Here is a 22,266-nt window from a genome sequence, read left to right as displayed (position 1 = left end):
AGCTTATTGTAAGAGCGGTCAGACTCATCACCGAGGGGTGGTGATTCAATCCTCACCCCGTTGGTCTATTGTCGTACCCACTCCTAGCACAGTCTTTCCCGACTAGTTGAAGGGGAATATTGGTCATCATATTATAAAAAATGTGGCAAATATTCTTTTAAAAAATAAATTAATAGGGATATATAGGTACAATTAAATTCAGGAGTTTTTAAATAAAAAAACGGAACTAAAAATTAATCTTAATTTATTTATTGTTTATTTTTACATACGTCACTTAAAACTAACATAACTGCACACTCTTCGCCCACTTACATACCAACATAAAACTTCATTACAGCTTTCTAAGGGTCATCGCACATTGCGGGATACACTTACCACTTTCAGTACCCAAAAGCAAATTGGAATGACGTCACAAGACGCCGACGTCATCCACATATAATTGGACCAAGTTAGGATCTTACTATAGACCTATAAATTGCATGAAGTATGCCTTTATAAGCTTTTAATATACTTACAGTCCATTTTACTTCAAACCTTTTACTATATTCGAATTCTCAAATCTCACACTGACTTTGACATTCTCAATCAAAGCATTTATTTTACTTTTGACAGTTTATTAACGCCTAGCTCGTTGGTTAGCCTATGCTTCAGATCAGGAGGTCCTGGATTGGGGTCCCAGGTCGGTATATAATATGAAATATTGCACTTTTCTTTCTTCCAAGAAATTCTCAGTAAAAATTGTCAACCCGGAAACGGAAGTGTTCCAAGTTCTATATCATGCATACCCTGAGGATCCATTACGAACCTGTATTGGAGGAGGAATTTTCCATATTTTACAAGTTATACGTATAGAGCATCGATCGTAGATCGTTAGATGGGCCTCAACGCGTCGCGGAATTGTCATTAGATTCGCACATTGAGTACGTCATCACTCGTAACATTTCTCTTTATTCATGTTGTTGCTTGTGTTTGTACACAAAGGAATAGTTAAGGGATGAAAATAAAAAAAAACAGTAAATATTTTTTTAAGCCCACGTCCACTCACAGCATGCGCTTGTTACGTACTAAGATAAGATGTGCGTGCACGTCTTTGGGTAATGACATTAAACTGTGCGTTCTTTAGTATGGAGGGGCCCATCTAACGATTTATATCGATGGTATAGAGCCTACCCTCGTACACGCCACTGTTAATGATGGAGGCCTAACCCAATGATGGACTGTTACAATAGGCCAATAAAGATGAATGATGAGGAATACATTACCGTTATTCCATTCAAAAATGAACTTACGAAAAACTTTTAATCGATTTAATATATTTTATGATATTGATATTTTATGGTTCTTCAACATTTTTCGTGTTTTATAAGCCAGCCGTTGCAATATTTTATGTAATAACTGTGAATAAAGAAAAATACTATTACAATGGTTTTGTGTCTATGCTCAAATATTGTTTCTCAGGCCATTCAATGTTTTTGTATCAGTAATATGCCAATAAAAATAATTAAAAGTAACTATGTCAAAAGTAAAATAAATGCTTGGACCGATTATTATAGTCCATACACATAAATAACACAATAAACTATAGTATTTTTTAAATAGCATGGGCATGGTGACAGTTCGTTTCACTTTTGAAAGTTTGCCGCGATTCACGACAATAGTACGTATTATGAACGTCATAAGGCAACCGTACCACCGTACCCATGCTATCCGAAAACACTTTATACCTACTAATTTTTATACAAATGTGCTGTGACAATTTAAGTCATTGAGGCAGATTCATGAAGTGCCTACCAGCGGAAAATATGCTTTTCGTTGATTGCCACCATATTTTAAATAAATTTAATAGGGATGATGACAAGGTTTCAATATATTTGATTTTTATGAGACATTCGTCCATAAAAACTAATATTTGTTTGAATGTTTATAAAATTAATGAGATTATAAAATTTCAAATTCAATTATTATTTTTTAATGTAATTAAATGAAAATTCATAAATTTTTTCCTTTCTTCTTCCATTCTTCCTTCCTTATATTCAATGTGACATTATTCATTAAAAGAAGTGTAAACGTATTAATAAATATATAAAACAAAGATTGTTTGGATGTTTATAAAATAAATAAGATTATTTAATTTAAAAATCAAATAAAAATCTTTTATCGTAAAATAACGAGATTAACGTAAAATGTGCCATTTTTTATTATAAGAAGTATAGATAAACCTGAACATACAAATATGCAAGATATTTGTTTGAACGCCCATTCAAATTTAACGATGACGTCATTTTTTCGTACCAATTAGCAGTAGTACCTGTAGCTCCGAAAGTAATGATCGCAGTACCCTGTTACTTCTGCAAATTTGCTTTACTAACAATCAATAATCTTTATTTTGTGGTACATGTAGATATTAGCATACTATTCATTTATATACAATTTAAAAAAAAACTGTCATCATCCCTATTGTAATCATTGACAGATTAAACTATAAAATATTTCCTCTCAGTGACTTCACATACAAACGGTGGCAGCGAGACTATAGACCGATGCACACTTTATGGCGTTTCGGAACACCGGGCGATAAGCTACACAATTTAGGTATCAACGGTAACATAGGGGCGTGGCGGCAAGGCACACCGTACTTTTTTTGTATTTTTTTTTTGAAAGAATATTTGCCATATATATTTTTTTAATATGACTAATATTCTCATTCCCGTCCAATTAGTCGAGAAATACTGTATTAGGTGTAGGTACGACAATAGCCTAAAGGAGAGGGAACGAACCGACCGACCGCTCTTACCGTTGAGCTATTGATGGTTACTTTATGTACCTTAATTCCGAAACGTCATAAGGTTGGCATCGGTGGTGGTAGGTGGTGGTATTATTTGGGTTTGGTCTCCTGGTCGGTGACGTAGCGGATGTACACGATGTCCTCCGGCTTGGGCTCCTCGGCTTGCGACTCGTCCAGCTGCGAGCACGCGATCGCTAGCGCGGACCCGTCGTGCGAGAACGACAGTGACGACACCGCTGTGTTGTATCTGAAAGAAAAGAAATTTTGGCTGGTGGGAGGCTTCGGCGGTGGCTAGTTACCACCCTACCGACAGACGTACCGCCAAGCGATTTAGCCTTCCGGTACGATGTCGTGTAGAAACCGAAAGGGGTGTGGAATTTCATCCTCCTCCTAACAAGTTAGCCCGCTTCTATCTTAGATTCGTTATCCTTATAGGCTCACTCCTGAGCTCAAGTCTCCTCTCAGAATGAGTGAGGTTAGGCCAATAGTCCACCACGCTGGCCCAATGCGGATTGGCAGACTTCACACACGCAGAGAATTAGGAAAAGGTTTCCTCACGATGTTTTCCTTCACCGTTTGAGACACGTGATGTTTAATTTCTTAAAATGCACACAACTGAAAAGTTGGAGGTGCATGCCCCGGACTGGATTCGAACCCACACCACCGGAATCGGAGGCAGAGGTCATATCAATGGGCTATCACGGTTCAATCTTAGATTGCATCATCACTTACCATCAGGTGAGATTGCAGTCAAGGGCTAACTTGTACAGAATAAAAAAAAAAAAAAAAAGACGTAACAATACTGTTATTGACATTCATTATTTATGTTATTGACTTAACTCGAAACTATCAATGGACAACAAACTTCTTATCTACAAAGCTGCATTGAAACTAAGGCAATATGGAATACAGCTCTGGGGTTCCCGCTTGTGACTCCAGCATCTCAATAATCCAAAGAGCTGAGGACTACATACTCCCATGGTTCATTGAAAATAGCGAGATCCATGAGTATCTGTGTATCAAAACTGTGAAAGAGGAAGTCCAAGAGTGTAGCAGGACTTATATACAACTTATAACAGCAATTAGAACACCATCCCAATCCACTGGCAGCTCAGCTCACTATACCAGACTATCTTAAATCTAAAAAGAAAAAGAACCAAGATTCTTTTTCTTTTCAGGCATTTAAGATTCATTCATTCATTGTGAAAGCTGGGCGTATAATAGTTTTAACAATTAATGTCTCTAGCGGGGGATACTCATATCACATACTAACATCCAACCTAAAACCCATCTGCTCATAGTCTTTTTGACTGATTGCAAGATATTACAGAAAAATAAAATGTTATTGTGGAGGGGAGGTATTTGTACAAATTTGTACATTTTGACAATTTCAAAATAGCGGCCGGTCTTTATGACAGGATCTATGCATGTCTACGAGTATAAAAACATTGAATTTAAATCACCTGTGGAACTGACAGAGCCTCTTCTTGTTAAAGCCGTCCCAAATGTTGACGTACCCGTCCGAGCCGCCCGTGGCAAATGTGTTGTACACGGAGTGGAAGCTTATAGCATTCACTGGGTAGATCTTTTCTAAGCCTGGAAATAAATAAAGGAGCACATAAAATATGGGATAATTATTATCAGCTTCATGTCACAGTTGCATGTTAAAAATAGGATTTTCTAAAGCTACTTTTTTGGTTTCTATAATATTTTATTGACAAGAAATCAGAAATTTTAAAATATGAAACAAATATAAGCTGAATAAAACATGACCCGGTTGGAAACCTCAATAGGGATGATTACTATGCTACAGCTTTTCTTGATGGATACTGTTTACCAACAAATAAATTAGAAATGAAGGTAGAAAATGCATGTCATTTCATAACTTATTTATTTTAAATTATGTATTGTTTGTTTGTAAAATGTTATATAAAATATATTAATCATATTTAATTGTTCTAAGCTTATTAATAAAATTTATTTTCATTAATTTAAGAACAAGTTAATTATAATTATTATTTGGTGTAAAATTACTAGTGATTTATACCCTCGTTTTTAATTTGTTTGTTGGTAAACAGTACTCATCAAGAGAGGCTGTAGTATAATAGGTTTGAATATGTTTATTTTTATGATACATTTGGATAAATAAGGTCAATGTTAACTAATTTGTACATAAAAGCAAAGATTATATAGGTTAGAGAGCCTATACCATAGGTCACAGGCCTTCCTTGATTAATGGTCTATCCAACACTGAAAGATTTTTTAAATTCAAACCTGTAGTTCGTGATATTACCAAATTTAACCAATCTAACAAACAAAATATAGCTTTATAATATTAATTTAATATAGATTGTGTATTTAGGATGGGCTATGGAGGGCTGTAACACCTTGAGATTTTTGCTATTTAATGGAGAAAGATGGCCCCTTTCTCTATTTATGGTCAAGTTAATAATTCATCACTGATAATAGTTTTTGGAAATAAATGTCAGACTTGCACTAATCTCTTTTTTTAGACTCTCATTATTCTGACAGTCATGAGACATTCAGCTGGATTTCAATAGGATCATTATTTATCTCTTTAAGAGCAAGAATGCTACTTACAGACTCAAAAACGATACACATGGTGAATCAATAGCATCATTCTATAGTATCCAGATTAGGAAAATAAAGTTACCTCCATCTTTAATCCGATGACATTTGAAGGCATATTTCTTCTTCTGCACCTCAGGATTGCTGTCCAAGTACTCAACAGCCACTCGGCCCTCTATAGAGCTCAGCACATAGCCCTGTTTGTTGGGGAACACTCGTATGCACCTCGTCTGGTACTTGAGGGAGGATTCTCTCCGTTGGTTCACATGCCCCATGTTGCGGACATCCCATACAAATATTTTGCGACCTGACGTGCCCACTACAAATTTTTCTCCAACAATACTCATTGTGTATACCTGGAACCATAATAAAGGTGATCATGAATATATAATTATGTTAACAATTTCACTGTTTAATGTTTCATTATTTTAAAATTGGACAACCTGATTGCTCTGGTGTATAAATTAAGTAATAGTATTAGGTATATCATATGTATTCAGCAGTCAGAGAATAAAGGCTATTTTTATTTTTATTTATTTTATTTTAAAATCTAACAATACTTTTGTTTCAAACATTCTAATAGGCTAAGCTCATGAAGATGGATCAGGGCATAGAAGTTTTTGGAGTTTACTTTTTAAGAAACAATTTTTCATAAATAGCCCCGGGTATGAATAAAATATTAATTACGTTTTTGTACGCAACCATTCACTTTTCAGGTGAGTATTGAGACCTACATAGTGTATGCTGCAGGGCATCTATATAGACAGTCTATCTGAAAGAGTAAACTCCATTTGTGCGTTGGAGCTGACACTGGCTGTGTATCAAAGAGCATTCTATACATGCCGTTGGTTCTACTCATCATCATCATATTATTATTTAAGCTCCGATCTTCACTCAATGAGAGGCCTGCAGCAAATGCAGCTGTGAAATCATTCAGTAGGCTATTTGCTTTGTATGTTAATTATGTAAAGGTTACTTTAATTACACAGCCTAATATAATTTATTTATTTGATTTACCCTTTCATTCCCCTGGTTGTAAGTGCCAACACAGTTGGGCACTCTGCTGTCCCACATCTTGACGGTACCGTCCCAACTACCTGTGAGCACTGCATTCACCTCACTCGCAAACTCCACACATCTGATTGCACCTTTATGTTCACCAAGCACAGTCTCACTGCTTGCATTCAGGTCGTACATTTTCAGTGTCTGGTCTAAACCGCCACTGTAGGAGTGAACTGCATCCTGGTAACAGTGATTGTATGAGTTTTAATAGCTCTATTAGTAGTTAAAGAACTGTACTAAAATTCATGCCTTTTAGGGTAATACTATAATTCTCTATATTTTAGTAGTGTGATTTTATAATCTAGGAATGTTAAAAATTAATAATCATACAAACAAATGCAGGAAATTTACAATTATGAAGTGGGCATTAAGCATCATTTAACAAGATTTTCTGACGTGTGATAGTTCGACACTGTCACACACAAACTGTAGAATGAATACCAATGAAATTTGGCACACAGCTGTACCATGACCTAAATTAATAAATAGAATACTTAAAAATCCAGGAAATATTTAAGTTCCTCCAAAAAAAATATTAAAACACGCGAGCGGTGTCGCGGGCGGGTTATAGTCAAAAAGCAATATCTCTTCATTAAAGTTCGCTTTGCCGCTTTTCTTTTAAAAAGTTTAGTATTCTCTTGGTAGTCTTAAAGATTGTAGGTTATAAAAGCGCGGTAATAATAAACAAAGTGTTACCCTGAAGCAAACATCGAGCACGGGAAGCTCGTGGCTGTATTTGTGTCTCTCGACGTTGGCAGACACGTCGTAAAGCCTCACAGAACAGTCCCATGATGATACTAAGAGAAATTGATTTGATTTTGGGGCAAACTTTACACTGGAAATAGCGTCCTCTGGTAGACTTTTAAGTTTAAACTCTGTGCGGGACTCCGCCACCCGCGTTACGGTCATTGTGGAAGCAATTTTGTTGGTTGTTTAATAGCTAGTTAGAAATTAAATACTCTGCAATATTTTCTCTGAAAATCTCTATTAAAATCAACAGTAATGTTTCCGCATAGCACAAAATTCAGTTTTTTACCAAAACGTAACAACCGCAGACTATAGTCTATAAAACATACGTCAAATAGCAAACGTCACTTGTCGGCAAAGAATATTCCATAGATTATAATGTACCTATTCAATACACTCTTGCTCCAAAGATTATGATAAGTATAACAGACACAGACTGAAAAATTGATCCACAGAACTTTAGATATTCAATCTTTATCTGGCCCACCGCACACATTGATTTATATTTACTGCAAACTTTAATGGAAATAAATATTTATTACAAAATAAATATTAATTTCTAAATGACAGTATTTTTATCAAGTGACAAGTGAAGTAATTGATTACTGAACGTGAACGCGACCTTACAAATTGTCATGTTTGTGATGAGGTGTGAAAAGATCTCGTTGAATTAAAATGGATTTATTTAAATCGCAAGTTTTAAGTGTTGTGATGTTAAATTAGTGCGTTTTACGAAAGTGCAACTAAATCTACGAATACAATACAACAGTGCCTCAGTATAAATGATATTTATTAACCACGAAACCACCGCGCACCTAAGTCGAATCCGATCGGATCGAATGGAGTGATCAAATAGAAACTAACGATGCAAACCAATCTAAAAACTAAAGAGATGTTTATAGTCAGAGCTTTGGAAAAGATATTAGCCGATAAGGACATCAAGAGATCCTATCACAGTCAGCTGAAAAAGTCCTGTGAAGTGGCCCTTGGTAAACCATTTTGACATTTCATCATAAAGATAACACTATGACATCGATATTATTTATATGGCTACGTTTGCACTAATTAAATTATGCCGCATATTAAACTAGTTTGCTTAAAATATCACATGAAAATTGTGATTGGATTGTGACCTTGACCATTAAGAAAAGACCTAAGGTGTACCTATTATCTATGTTGTTTTGCATAATAATAACATAATAGGTTTTCAATTGTATAGTACCTACTCATGGATGTCCTTAATCAAGCATGACATCTAGCTTTTTCTGTAAGATATCTTAACATTCCATACCTTACAAGTAATAAAGATTATGAAATTGAAGTAGAAAGCAAGGACATTTACAACATTAATCAGTTCATACATTTGCTTAAATAATAAATTGTATTCACATATTATTAAACATTTTTTGAAGTGCGGTAACCAAAGTGTTACCCTGAAGCAAACATCAAGCACTTCTTATTTAAATATTAAAATGAGTACTTATGTTTGTTTGTTACATTTTTATTTATGTTGTGGTATTCAACAGATCATTTAAATATTTTCTATGGAAATTGTCAGAGAACTAGAAAAATGTTAGGGAATGACTGACTCATAGACCTAATTGAAGCTAAGTAGCAGACCAAAGCTAGTTCTTTTAATAAATCAATACATTTTTTGTTGTTTCAGAGGAAATTAAAGCTGAACTAAAAAATGGGGGCCAAGTGGAGTCACCCGAAAGTCCATCGTCAGGCACTCTCCCTCTACCTAAGAATGATTCTTCAAATATCATTACTGCAGAAAAATACTTCCTGCCATTTGAACTGGCCTGTCAGAGCAAAGCATCCCGGATAGTTGTCACTGCACTGGATTGTCTACAGAAACTTATAGCTTATGGCCATCTCACTGGAAACATTCCTGATTCAACTACACCTAGGAAACTTTTAATTGATAGAATTGTTGAAACCATTTGCAGCTGTTTTAATGGACCACAGACTGATGAAGGAGTCCAATTACAAATAATAAAAGCTCTTCTGACTGTTATCACAAGTCAACATGTCGAAGTACATGAAGGCACTGTGTTACTGGCAGTTCGTACTTGTTATAACATTTACTTGGCTAGTAAAAATCTAATTAACCAAACAACGGCTAGAGCCACTCTCACACAGATGCTAAATGTCATCTTCACCAAAATGGAAAATCAGGCAATTGAATCTGAACACAATAGTCATGCTCCTGAACTTCACCATAAAATACCCAATGGTAATATACCTACTGATGATGGACCAACTGATACTAACAAGGAATCAACTCCAAATGATGAAGAGGTTGATGAAGTAGTAGAAGCCAAAATGATAGCAAAGCAAATAGTTGACTCTGTTATAGACAATGCAATAATTATTGCTTCAAAGAAAAATTCTGTAGAATATAATCACAATGGTCCTGACAATATTGAAATCCCATCAGATACTGGTAGTATTTCCCAGGAAAGTAACGGGCAAGCTAATATTGAATCTTCCATGACAAGAATCCCATCACAAGAAAGTGTTGATGTTCAATCAGAGAATGACAATTCTGTGACAGCTAAGTTTACACATGTCCTACAAAAGGATGCATTCCTTGTCTTCAGGGCTCTCTGTAAGCTTTCTATGAAGCCCTTACCTGATGGTACACCTGATCCTAAATCCCATGAATTAAGATCTAAAATTCTTTCTTTACATTTACTTCTCTCTATTCTTCAAAATGCAGGTCCTGTATTTCGAAACAACGAAATGTTCATAACTGCTATCAAACAATATCTCTGTGTAGCATTATCAAAGAATGGTGTTAGTTCAGTACCAGAAGTTTTTGAACTCTCTCTAGCCATCTTCCTAGCCTTACTACAAAACTTCAAAGCTCACCTCAAAAAACAAATTGAGGTTTTCTTTAAGGAAATCTTCATGAATATTTTAGAAACATCAAGTTCTTCATTTGAACACAAGTGGATGGTTATTCAGGCTTTAACGAGAATTTGTGGAGATGCCCAGAGTGTTGTGGATATTTATGTTAACTATGATTGTGATTTGTCAGCTGCTAATTTGTTTCAAAGGCTAGTCAATGATGTGTCTAAAATCGCCCAAGGAAGGCAAGCTTTGGAACTAGGAGCTACACCTAACCAAGAAAAATCTATGAGAATAAGAGGCCTTGAGTGCCTTGTCTCAATATTGAAATGTATGGTAGAGTGGAGTAAGGAGTTGTACATTAACCCAAACATGCAAACTACATTAGGAGAAAGACCAGTAAAAGAAGATACAGATCATCATAGTATCAAATCTCATGGAGGATCAAGCCTTAGCCTAGTTTCTACAGGATCAAGTAATATTGGGAATAGAGAAACTTTAGATTCACCTGAACAGTTTGAAGTTTTGAAGCAACAGAAAGAAGTATGGGAAACAGGCATTGATCTCTTTAACAGAAAACCAAAGAAAGGAGTAACTTTCTTGCAGGACCAAGGGTTATTAGGAACATCTACAAAAGACATAGCTGAATGGTTGATAAATGATGAAAGAATAGATAAAATATTTATTGGTGAATATTTAGGTGAAAATGATGATCATTCCAAAGAAGTCATGTATGCTTATGTAGATTCAATGAATTTTGCCAACATGGACATTGTAGCTGCTTTACGACATTTCCTAGAAGGTTTCCGCTTACCTGGTGAAGCTCAGAAAATTGACAGATTGATGGAAAAGTTCGCTGCTCGCTACTGTGAATGTAATCCTACTAATACCTTGTTCACAAGTGCAGACACAGTTTATGTGTTAGCCTTCTCCATAATAATGCTAACAACTGACTTGCATTCACCACAAGTCAAGAATAAAATGACAAAGGAACAGTACATCAAACTAAATAGTGGCATAAGTGACAACAATGACCTTCCGCGTGAGTATTTATCTCAAATTTATGATGAAATTGCTGGCCATGAAATTAAAATGAAAAATACATCTAAACCAGGAAAACACATGATTGCTAATGAAAAGAAACGGAAACTTATTTGGAACATGGAAATGGAGCAAATATCTACAGCTGCTAAAAATTTGATGGAATCTGTGTCACATGTTCAAACACCTTTCACTACAGCAAAACATGTAGAACATGTGCGACCTATGTTTAAAATGGCATGGACACCATTCCTTGCCGCGTTTTCCGTAGGTCTCCAAGACTGTGATGACCCTGAAATTGCATCCCTATGTCTAGATGGCATTAGATGTGCAATTCGCATTGCTTGCGTCTTCCACATGTCACTAGAGAGGGATGCGTATGTACAAGCATTGGCTAGATTCACATTGCTGACTGCAAATTCGCCTATCACTGAAATGAAGGCAAAGAACATTGATACAATTAAAACCTTGATAACAGTGGCACACACTGATGGCAACTATTTAGGATACAGCTGGTTAGATGTCGTGAAATGCATTTCACAGCTAGAACTAGCTCAGCTTATAGGAACTGGAGTGCGACCACAGTTCTTATCAGGGTCGGGAATTAAACCACAACCAGATGTGCTGAAATTCAGCCTCATGTCATTAGATCCCAGTGTAAAAGAACACATTGGCGAAACAAGTTCACAGAGTGTTGTAGTGGCAGTTGACAGAATATTCACAGGATCGACTAGACTCGACGGAGACGCAATTGTCGATTTTGTGAAAGCCTTATGTCAAGTATCACTGGATGAGCTAAGCCATCCTACAAATCCTCGAATGTTCTCCTTGCAGAAGATTGTAGAAATCTCATATTACAACATGGGTCGTATCAGGTTGCAGTGGTCACGTATTTGGCAAGTCCTCGGCGATCACTTCAATAAAGTTGGCTGTAGTAGCAATGAAGATATCGCATTTTTCGCAGTAGATTCCTTAAGACAACTGTCTATGAAATTCATTGAGAAAGGGGAATTCGCCAACTTTAAATTCCAAAAAGACTTCTTAAGACCGTTCGAGCACATAATGAAGAAAAATAGCTCGCCGACGATACGAGATATGGTGGTCAGATGTATCGCACAAATGGTCAATTCTCAAGCGCCAAATATAAAATCCGGTTGGAAGAACATATTTTCGGTATTTCACCTGGCAGCCAGCGATCAAGACGAAGCTATCGTAGACCTAGCGTTCCAGACTACGGGCAAAATTATAACGGAACTCTACGAGAGACAATTCCCAGCAATGATCGATTCATTCCAAGATGCAGTCAAATGTTTGTCCGAGTTCGCCTGCAACGCTAAATTCCCTGATACGTCTATGGAAGCTATCAGGCTTGTGAGATCTTGTGCGACGGCAGTGGGCACTTCGCCGCACTTGTTCGCAGAGCACGCCGGACTAGAAGGAGAGCCGGGAGCGCTGGAGGAAGACCGAGTGTGGTTGCGAGGCTGGTTCCCACTCCTGTTTTCGCTCTCCTGTGTAGTGAGTCGATGCAAACTCGATGTCCGAACGCGAGGGTTGACTGTGCTCTTTGAAATTATTAAAACTCACGGCGATTCGTTCCGTCCCCACTGGTGGAGAGATTTATTCAATATACTATTTAGAATATTCGACAATATGAAATTACCCGAGCATCAGTTAGAGAAAAATGAATGGATGACTACGACGTGCAATCACGCTCTGTACGCTATCGTAGATGTCTTCACACAATACTTTGACATTCTCGGCTCGCTTTTACTGGAACAACTGTACGCGCAGTTGCACTGGTGCGTTCAGCAAGATAACGAGCAACTGGCGAGGTCTGGTACCAACTGTCTGGAAAATCTAGTCATATCGAACGGCACCAAATTCGGTGAAGACACCTGGAGCAAGACTTGTCAAATAATGTTGGATATATTCAACAGCACGTTGCCCACGACGCTGCTGACGTGGAAGCCTGACGAAAACGATGAGGGCGAAGCGCCTCACGTGCGTCACGGAATTCTCAAAAAGCCACAGGGTGGCGACGAAATTAAATCGTCAAACCGTATCTTCAACAGCCTTTTGATTAAATGTGTAGTGCAATTGGAGCTCATACAGACTATCGACAACATAGTGTTCTATCCCGCGACATCCCGGAAAGAGGACGCGGAAACGTTGGCTTTAGCCGCAGCGGAGTTAACCGGAGGAACTCCCGGGACAGAGCAGGAATGTCAGCGTGAAGAACAGGGCATGTATCGGCTGCTCAGCTCGCCACACCTGCTGCGGCTGGTGGAGTGCCTGATGTGCAGTCATCGTTTCGCTAAGACGTTTAACACCAATAATGTGCAGAGGAATGTGCTCTGGAAGGCGAACTTCAAAGGGTCCGTGAAGCCGAACATGCTGAAGCAGGAGACGCAGTCGCTCGCGTGCGTGCTGCGGATACTGTTCAAGCTGTACGGCGACGAGGCGCGGCGCGCGCACTGGCCGGCCGTGCAGAAGAGTCTCATCACCATATCGTGCGAGGCTCTCGAATATTTCGGCTCGTTGACGAACGAAGCGCACAGGGACGCGTGGACGTCGATACTACTTCTCATTCTCACGAGAATTCTCAAAATGCCCGACGAAAGAGTGAGTATACTTGTTTCTTAATTTATGTTCTTTATTAACTCTTTAAGTATTTAATATTTCTAATCGCGATAAATTTCATTTTCATACCCTTAGAATTCAGGTTCTCTCACTATAGCTAACTTTGGTTCTCTGTAACCAAAATTTTAATCAAATAGGTAAATAGTTAAATTCAAAATTTATTTATCAATTTCCAATGTAATGAAGAGTTTCATTGTACAATTACCTTTACCTAAACCATTTTATGTTGGCAATTTCCTGTAACAGTATGGCTAACGCAATACAGTTAAGTTCAATATTCTACGCCGAACCACTGACGAATCAGATTACTAATGCGCCACTAAGCCGTACACCGGCCATCATTATCATAATATAATTATATCAGTATGCGAACTATGTGATAAGATTTTAACACCATATGACACATAGATTGTAGGTACATTGTACCAAAGCCATAATTGCAGTATGATTGAGTATTGTAATTACTAATTAGGTTAAAAATATTAAACTCTCCTTTAATAAATAGCCTCCTTTTTAAGGATACGGAGCAGATTATTGTGTTAAGTCTTAAGATGTTTTTACACCTCAACAGGGTCTCTCTATCTAACACGATACTTTATATAGAGACTGATTCGAGAGTTACACTGTTCAGTTTCCAAGATATTGTTACAGGATAGTGCTGGTTCATTTGGAAACTTAGAAGTATTGAGAACGACATTACTATTAAGTTTATACCAAACTAAATAAACAGTCTGATGTATAATTTAATAGTAATAGTAATAGACAGTATTTACGTGTTGAATTACCGGGATTAGATAACTATAAACTAATTGATTTTAAGTGTTAACTATCGGACAAAAAAATACCATTTTCAAAACAAAAAAACCCGACTGTTTAAACGCGTAACGAACTCAATGACATTACTCATGTTAAAAACTAACGTTGACGGCCTTCGTGGCGCACTAGTATGCGCAGTGGATTTACAATACGGAGATCCTGGGTTCGATCCCCGGCTGGGCCGATTGAGTTTTTCTTAATCGATCCAGGTCTGGCTGGTGGAAGGCTTTAGCGTTGCTAGTTACCATGTCGTGTAAAAACCGAAAGGGATGTGGATTTTTATTTTCCTCCTAGCAAGTTAGCCCGCTTCCGTCTTAGTCATCATCACTTACCATCAGGTGAGAGTGTAGTCATGGGCTAACTTGTAAAGAAAGGAATAAGAAAAACTGTCCAGCCATTTGGGCGTGCCAAAGAAATGGACATACATACGCTCGAAAAACATTATCCTCTGGCACAGTCGGGTCAAAAGTAGATTACTTTTACAATACCTAATATTTTTTGCGCATTCTCAAGGTTTATCAATAACAACTGTACTAATAACAGCGAAATTTAAATATCAAGGACACGGAAAACTATTTTCGTGAAAAAGAGCTAAGAATTTTAACAGAACTTTCTGAAAAAAAGAAGGTTAATATTTTCTAAAAAATATATTATTATTCCCGACAGGCTACAAAGCCTACATTTTGTAGGCTTTATGTAGTAGTATGACAAAGTTTTAACCTGTACAAAAACGACCGTTCCGTCCATATTACAAGGCAGTCAGGTTTTTCTTTAATTGATTTAATTAGGTACCTATCTATACGCATACTTACTAGAAGAAGAACCTATGATAGCTCAGTGGATATGTCCTTTGCCTTTGATTACGAGGGTGTAGGTTCGATATCGATTTCGAACCAACGAGGTGCATTTTAAGAAATTAAGTATCACGTGCCTCAAACGGTGAAGGAAATACATCATGAAGAAACCTGCATACCTGAGGATTTTCTTAATTTTCCATGTGTGAAGTTCGCCAATCCGCATTGGGCCAGCATACTAGACCATTATAGCCTAACCCCTCTCATTCTGAGAGGAGACTCATGCTCACCAGTGCGTCGAATGTGGGTTGATGATGATAATGATGTTAGAATTTAAACTATCGTTAGTGTTATTCATATTAATTGATTATGAAACGCGGCGGTGGCGCGACGCGCTGCCGCTCGCACGCTGGGAGAGAGGTTGAGGTTAAGGGCCCCGTATGGGTAGAATGGTCAAGTGCCCACTAGAATTCTGGGTTACCGATTTAAAATTCTATGATTGACGCCAAAATAAAAAATATACAAAGAAAAATCAAGAAAATCAGCCGACCCGTTTCAGACGCCAGCGTCCACAAACATTGTAAACGACATTTCTATAACGAGTGTCGACTATGTTCAGCGGTATTTCAGGGGCTGGCCCCTTAAGGTGGACCCCACCCACCCTAGAAAATAATCCTAGATACGCCAATGGCCGTGTTTCATAATCAATTAATATGATGACGATGACTTGGATATACTTTTAATGTAATATAAAAAATTGTTTGTTCCAGTTTGCGGCTCACGTGTCGACGTACTACCCGATGCTCTGCGAAATAACCTGCTTCGACCTGAAGCCGGAGCTGCGGTCGGTGCTGCGGCGAGTGTTCATACGCATCGGACCCGTTTTCAACATTACGTCTAACACGCAATAAATTGCTTATCGGTTTACAAACAAAATGGCCTTATAGTTTAGTAGGTTAAAGTATGACTTTGATGTTAATAAAATAATAACTGACGGAAAGTGTCAACGAGTCGGCATGTACGAGGTGTGTTACGATAATCCGGATATATAGCCTGACCGGATATATGACCAGAAACATAAACAAAATTAACAGACTTCAAACATATTTACCTAAATTGTATTGCTCAAAAGTACTGAACCGATTTTGATGATACTTGCACTGTTCTCTGAGTTTGAGTATAATTTGACTAACAATTTTTTTTTAAAGCCTGACTTATATTCTTTAAGATATGTGCAAACAAACATCCATTTAAAAAAATTGTCACATGCTTAGAAACTGCAATACTGAATAATACATACACTATGTTTGAATTTTGAAGTTGGTCATTAACCCTGCCATGCAAACGAAGAAACTGATTTCTTCTAGTATATCAAGGTTGTATGGAAACATTTTATGTAAGCTCCAAGACAATAAAGTTTATATTTCTGATCAGACTATAACGAAACTAAATTGGACTGTGTACCGGCACACTGGTGCAGTTTCGATTGTGTATTCTAAAAGCACTGCCATCCATTTTCAAATGGTTCTACACGTTCATGTTGTCAAGGATGAAAACAGAGGACTTTTGCATAAAAGCTTACATTATGAAAAAAATATCGTTTTTGGTTTTGGAAATGTCTTGAGTAATCAAAAAAAGTTCTATTTTAACAGAAAAAAACACCCAAAATTAGTGCAGGCCTTGATTAAAAAAGTCTTCAACATGGATGGTGGATCCATTGTAAAATAAATACTTCAGTTTTAAACTTAGTCCTGACCAATGGTGGTTTGCATACAATCGAATCAGCATCATTGGCCATTTTTCAGTAACTTGGACTCATATTACATATAGTAGGGGAGCCGAAGAGGGGATTTTTTAGTTACTCGAGCGCGGCAGATGAACATAAGGGAGTATACCTTGCACTTTGCTCAGTACCACCAAGTATGAGCTCTTAATATTGGTGGGTTAGGGCAACTAAAAAAATACTCAAACAGCTAGTTGAATGAATACTAAATAGCGAGTTGATAGCTCAAAGGTGTCCATTTCGAAAAGATGACGTTTTAAGTGTAACATAATGGAATGGGAGGATTCTAAAGTTACAAAATAAAACCCTTAATTAATTTCTGTTATGGAGCCACAATTGCCGTTAATTTTTTATTTATTTTGAATGAAATAATCTCCTAAATAATGAGCTTATGTTCTCTGATGATTTCAGTAAACCAAAGTAATAAAAATTGTCTTTAGAGTATGTTATTTTTTCCCCAAAAGTATATAACCATTGATTCTTTCTATTGTCTAATCAATTCCAATGACGCTGTAGTAACTGCAAATTTAGCATCCCGGGCTCCCCTACTAATACAAATGTATATAGGTATACAAACAATATAGTTTTCAACCCCTATGAAACAGCTACTATTGCTATTATTTCATTTAACTTCACATGGACCATGTTGTTTTCTTTTTCTTTATATATAAAAAAACCTACTAGTGCTCTAGTAAATGCATAAATATAAAAAAGTGAGTAAAGCTACTGAAATGTGTGACAATTTGGCGGAACACTGAAAATAACTTGATTGTGAATATTGATGTTTAGTTTACCACATGAATATAAAGGTCTTCCTGAATTTAATAAGATTTCTGGATTCATCGTAACAGTAGGGAGTGTGTTGAAATAATAATTATAACAATAAAACATTTGTTAATTTCGTAAAATAATGTAATGACAGCAATCAGTACTTCACTAGTATTAAAAGTGATCTATTATATACTTAGGATTGTAGTACATAGCGTTATTGTCTAATTTATATAAATTATTTGATTATCAAAGTTAAAAAAAAATTAAATTGTATAATGAAACAAAAAACATAGATGTTTTACCTATAAATTATAGTTTATTCTGTATATTTGAAGTTTTTACAATATTTGGGAGGCTGTTGTCACTCAGCTGCTTGCTTTTAGCTGATCTCTATTACACCACCATAATACAAAACATTGCCTTTCTATATAGAATTTTTTTCATATACTTTTTATCTTGAAGGTTTAGCAATATACTAATCATTATTGAAATCCAATTACTGACCTATAATTTATATATCAATTGGAAAAATAAATATACTCAGAGGCACAATTATCGGCCTACTTCAGTATACACGATGTATACCAAAGTGGGCGGATAATTGTGCCTCTGAGTATATCTATAAATATTACTAAGCAGTGGAACATTTTATGTAGGTCGTGTTTTATTATCAGTAAAGGTCGTGTTTTAAATGTTTACAATACTGGCTATAGTTTTTTCCAGATGGTGTAATACAGCTCAGCGCAGCTTCTTGTCTTGGTTCTAGCTAGACTGATACAAACTGTGATTGTGATACTTTTTCACAGCTTTCCGTGTTTTCATTTCCATTTATTCTTATTGAGTGATTTCAGAACTCACAAGCAAACTGATTATATTGTCACTTAAAATAATAAAATAATACATTTAGCAATGGTTTCTATATTAAATCATTACCCGATCCTCAAAAGCCTTCTCGAGTGTTGCAATGTCCCAAATGACTAGTTGGCCATCGAGGCCTGAAGTGCTAATCTTGACAGCATCAGCTTTGGTTCCTTTGTACAGGTTGATATATGTTATAGCATTCTGATGTATGGAGTCCAAGAAAGTATCGCTAGTCTCGATCCGTGCTTGTCGATCCAACGACTGGAACTTCTTCATAGCAGACAAGCCACCTGACTCTTTTCTCTGAGTATTATCTAGTTTGGCAACAAATTTAATTTCATCACCTTCATGGCAGTAAAGTAATGGAATGCAGCTATGTCCTGCCACTATCAGGTTATTGTTTGAAATCCAAATACAACCCAAGAATGGCAGATATTCAGTCTTAAGTTTGATTACAGCTTTGCCTTGTGAGGCGTCTGCTATGTTGATTGAGCTGTCGTGCCCGACCCAAGCGACTTTGTTCCCATCGGCGGAAAACGATACACTGTGCACCCAACCACTGCCTGAAGAGCGAAACTCGGCTAAAAGTTGCCCTAAAGGCAATTTTGAGCCCCACACATTAGGCCCAGGTTGATCTTCGATATCTTTGATGTATGCAGAGAAAACTCTAACTTTAAAATCACTGGACCCAGCTACGAGTAGAATGTTATTAGGATGCCAATCCAGGGTGGTCACAGTTGACCGTATTGGCTTCTTAATATGCTTAGAGACCCACCAATTGTTTTCCTTCTCAAAGTAGCAGATTGAGATCAATCTCGCACCAGAACCAACAGCAAACTTGTTTTCCATAGGTGACCATTTCACACAGGTTGCAGCACGATTTATACGTAACAATACGAGAGTAGTTGACCATTTTCCATCTTCCCCTTGAGTCCAAACATAAGCATTACGATCTACAGAGCACGTAACAATACGATTAGTATTTGGGGCCCAGTCTATGCCCATAACTCTCATGTCATGTTCAACAAGATTATTAGTTTGTTTCCAATCACTACCCTCCTTTTGGTAAATATGGACTTCATTGTTGTTGGGAGAGAAGGCAATTTCTGAAATAATAAATAACTTGTATTATTGGCTGTTCTTGGAAAAGGTACTGTGTATAGGTATACACAGTACCTTTTCCAAGAACAGCATTGATAGTATAACATAGACTATTCTTGCTACATAATTCCCACAAATTAAGCTCATACTGAATCAATGATATATTTGAGAACTAAATAATTGCAATTTTACAACAGCAGCCTGTGACCAGGATCTGTCAATCACTAAAAGAAGCTATAGGGCAAACACAAGTTATACTTCTAAAAAAGTAAGTCAGTTAATTCTTAATTTATTTACAACATGCCAAATACTCTTAGAATGTCAATATGGCCAAAAATACATTGGCATATTTTTGGACCTAGCCAATTATCCCCATACTCATAGAAGGATCAGGGGCACTCCGTTTAAGCTTTTCGATAGTCATTTGAAAAATCGGAGGCAACTCGTAAACATTGATAATGCAGCAAACCAAGATTAATCTGTAATATACAGGGTTCCTCAGGGTAGTGTCCTTGGACCTAACTTGTTCTTAATATATATATACAATATCACGGACATTACTAAAAATTGCACTCACAAATGTAACGTTTACTTCTAGATACACAGCCTTAGTTTTTCATAGTGATACTTGGGAAGAAGCGAAACATAACACAGAGAAAGGGCTACGAAACTTGGTCACTTCAGGAGAAACATTCTCACTTTAAACATTTCTAAAACTAAATTGAGATTTTTATCTTAGCAATCCGCCTTGGGATTACATCCCCCTAGGACAGGGTTTAGCACAATAAACAACCCTAGCCCTATGTTTATCTGCAGGTACCTACGGGCTTCTGTTTCAGATTACGTACAACAACACGAGCAGAGAAGGGAAGTGTTGATCGATCGTCAAGGAATTCCTTAACCCTACATCCAGTAGTCACAAGTGCTGGACTTTGCTTGGTGTTTTTCTCTCTACCACGCGATGGAACTGGCACCTGCACGGTGAATCCATGGAATGCTAAGATATTCGTACATGCAAACTTTGATGTTTCGGAACATCTTATATTATGCTGCGCAATACAATATTTTAGATATCAGCGGTAACGGGGGTCGGCAGCAGGGCATCATCCCGTGCGCGTCTCCCACCCACATGCAGTCGCTTCACGCGTATTGTCTTTTATGTGGCCTGCGGGCAGCACAGCTGATTTCCGAGACGTCATAAAGATCATCCGACTATACTTGTTTTTAGACAATACAATACAATGTTTAATTGTATACTTACGATTTCTCTCCTTGTTCCACGCATGACAAGTTATCGGGGCACATGAGTCACCGAAAGTTAGAGTTTGAGACATTTTGCCTGAAATTATAATTAGTATATATTATTATATGCATATCTTTACGATAAGTTTGTATGTATCTGATTACGATCAATACCAAAATACCTAAATCGGAATCCAGTACTGCGACAAATAAATAGCGACAATGAATCACAGGCGGCGGAACCACAAAAGGAATTCGCGGACTCTGGGCAGTCTACGCGAATTTCTGTAACATGTATTTTTATTCAAACATTAGTTGGTATATTTATTTGTAAACTAATTATTAGATCGAAATCTTTATTTTTACCGAGAATAAAAAGTAATCACTTGACTTGACGGTTGACCACAAACCACAGTCTTGACCAAGGAACATATTTACTCAGGAGAAGAATACCAACCTCATACAAAAAAAGCGGCACTAAAATTACCGCCATCTGTGGAATGCCCCCATTGAAACAATTTGCCAACGCGGGAAATTCAAAGCTAATATATTGTTTTTAAATTTTCACAGTTCAGCTTTTGTAGACGGAATAGCTTTAAAATAAATATTTTTAAAAACCATTTCGATTAATTAATTAATTTAAACAGATATTTAATAACTCTGTCGATTAATTAATTAATTTAAACAGATTTTTAAAAATATTTATTTTAAAACCACTCCGTCCCCAAAAGCTGAACTGTGAAAATATTAAAAACAATATAATAGCACAATATTTTAGTAACAAGTAATTGTATATAATAAATTAAACAATAGAAAGAATAACAGTTTCAAGTTGAAATGTCTTTATTATCAAATAAAAAATCTTATGCACTTAATCAATAACTAAGTAAACATCAGCACCTAAAATGTAATCTAAATTTATTCATTTTGCTTCTAAAACTAAATTTAATCTTTAAAGTAAAATGAAAACCAAAATAAAAATATATCTATGCATCAATTGAGTGACTTCACTGAGATATTTTGGAAAATCAAGTCAATTATAACGTAACCAATTCATACATAAAAATATAGATTGTCGGGATATTTGTACATATGATAAACTATGCAAACGTCACGCAGTTTCACCAGCGTAGTTCTCGTTCCCGTGGGAATACAGAGATAACAATTATGGCCTAATC

At 36.7% G+C, this 22,266-nt stretch overlaps 3 protein-coding genes across 4 annotated transcripts; 1 reads left to right on the top strand and 2 right to left on the bottom strand.

Moving 5' to 3' along the window:
* Nucleotides 1–227: 227 nt before the first annotated feature.
* On the bottom strand, nt 228–7,512 carry LOC112043429 (mitotic checkpoint protein BUB3). Its single transcript, XM_024078836.2, has 5 exons — nt 7,133–7,512; nt 6,392–6,616; nt 5,460–5,730; nt 4,249–4,381; nt 228–3,032 (listed from the first exon to the last, which is right to left on the bottom strand). Exons 1-5 carry the CDS (start codon nt 7,343–7,345, stop codon nt 2,876–2,878), a joined length of 999 nt encoding a protein of 332 aa, XP_023934604.1. The 5' UTR covers nt 7,346–7,512; the 3' UTR covers nt 228–2,875.
* A 264-nt stretch (nt 7,513–7,776) lies between these two features.
* LOC112043427 (brefeldin A-inhibited guanine nucleotide-exchange protein 1) lies at nt 7,777–18,790 on the top strand. The gene is made up of 3 exons (XM_024078832.2): nt 7,777–8,172; nt 8,850–13,702; nt 16,101–18,790. The coding sequence occupies exons 1-3, from the start codon at nt 8,049–8,051 to the stop codon at nt 16,239–16,241; spliced, it is 5,118 nt and encodes a 1,705-aa protein (XP_023934600.1). The 5' UTR covers nt 7,777–8,048; the 3' UTR covers nt 16,242–18,790.
* On the bottom strand, nt 18,004–21,523 carry LOC112043428 (actin-related protein 2/3 complex subunit 1A-B). Of its 2 annotated transcripts, XM_024078833.2 has the most exons (4): nt 21,455–21,523; nt 21,271–21,373; nt 21,108–21,185; nt 18,004–19,851 (listed from the first exon to the last, which is right to left on the bottom strand). In XM_024078833.2, the coding sequence occupies exons 3-4, from the start codon at nt 21,178–21,180 to the stop codon at nt 18,806–18,808; spliced, it is 1,119 nt and encodes a 372-aa protein (XP_023934601.1). In that variant the 5' UTR covers nt 21,181–21,185; nt 21,271–21,373; nt 21,455–21,523; the 3' UTR covers nt 18,004–18,805. The 2 variants fall into 2 exon arrangements, with proteins under 2 accessions (XP_023934601.1, XP_023934602.1); XM_024078834.2 differs by having other exon boundaries at nt 21,271–21,481.
* Between the last annotated feature and the right edge of the window lie 743 nt (nt 21,524–22,266).

Source organism: Bicyclus anynana, chromosome 15, assembly GCF_947172395.1.
Source record: "Bicyclus anynana chromosome 15, ilBicAnyn1.1, whole genome shotgun sequence".
Classification (NCBI taxonomy): Eukaryota; Metazoa; Arthropoda; class Insecta; order Lepidoptera; family Nymphalidae; genus Bicyclus; species Bicyclus anynana.
Note: the sequence above shows the minus strand (reverse complement) of the source record. Positions and strands in the feature narration are given on the sequence as shown.

What these genes read in the sequence shown, in the direction of transcription:
- LOC112043429 (XM_024078836.2), bottom strand. Translation starts at nt 7,345, where the DNA reads ATGACCGTAACGCGGGTGGCGGAGTCCCGCACAGAGTTTAAACTTAAA. An exon ending in TCATCGGATTAAAGATGGAG is followed by an intron (nt 4,382 to 5,459) that starts GTAACTTTATTT and finishes ATTTATTTCCAG; the next exon opens with GCTTAGAAAAGATCTACCCA. An exon ending in AGGCTCTGTCAGTTCCACAG is followed by an intron (nt 3,033 to 4,248) that starts GTGATTTAAATT and finishes CTTTTCTTTCAG; the next exon opens with ATACAACACAGCGGTGTCGT.
- LOC112043427 (XM_024078832.2), top strand. Translation starts at nt 8,049, where the DNA reads ATGCAAACCAATCTAAAAACTAAAGAGATGTTTATAGTCAGAGCTTTG. An exon ending in GTCCTGTGAAGTGGCCCTTG is followed by an intron (nt 8,173 to 8,849) that starts GTAAACCATTTT and finishes TTGTTGTTTCAG; the next exon opens with AGGAAATTAAAGCTGAACTA. An exon ending in TCAAAATGCCCGACGAAAGA is followed by an intron (nt 13,703 to 16,100) that starts GTGAGTATACTT and finishes TGTTTGTTCCAG; the next exon opens with TTTGCGGCTCACGTGTCGAC.
- LOC112043428 (XM_024078833.2), bottom strand. Translation starts at nt 21,180, where the DNA reads ATGTCTCAAACTCTAACTTTCGGTGACTCATGTGCCCCGATAACTTGT. An exon ending in GTGGAACAAGGAGAGAAATC is followed by an intron (nt 19,852 to 21,107) that starts GTAAGTATACAA and finishes TTATTATTTCAG; the next exon opens with AAATTGCCTTCTCTCCCAAC.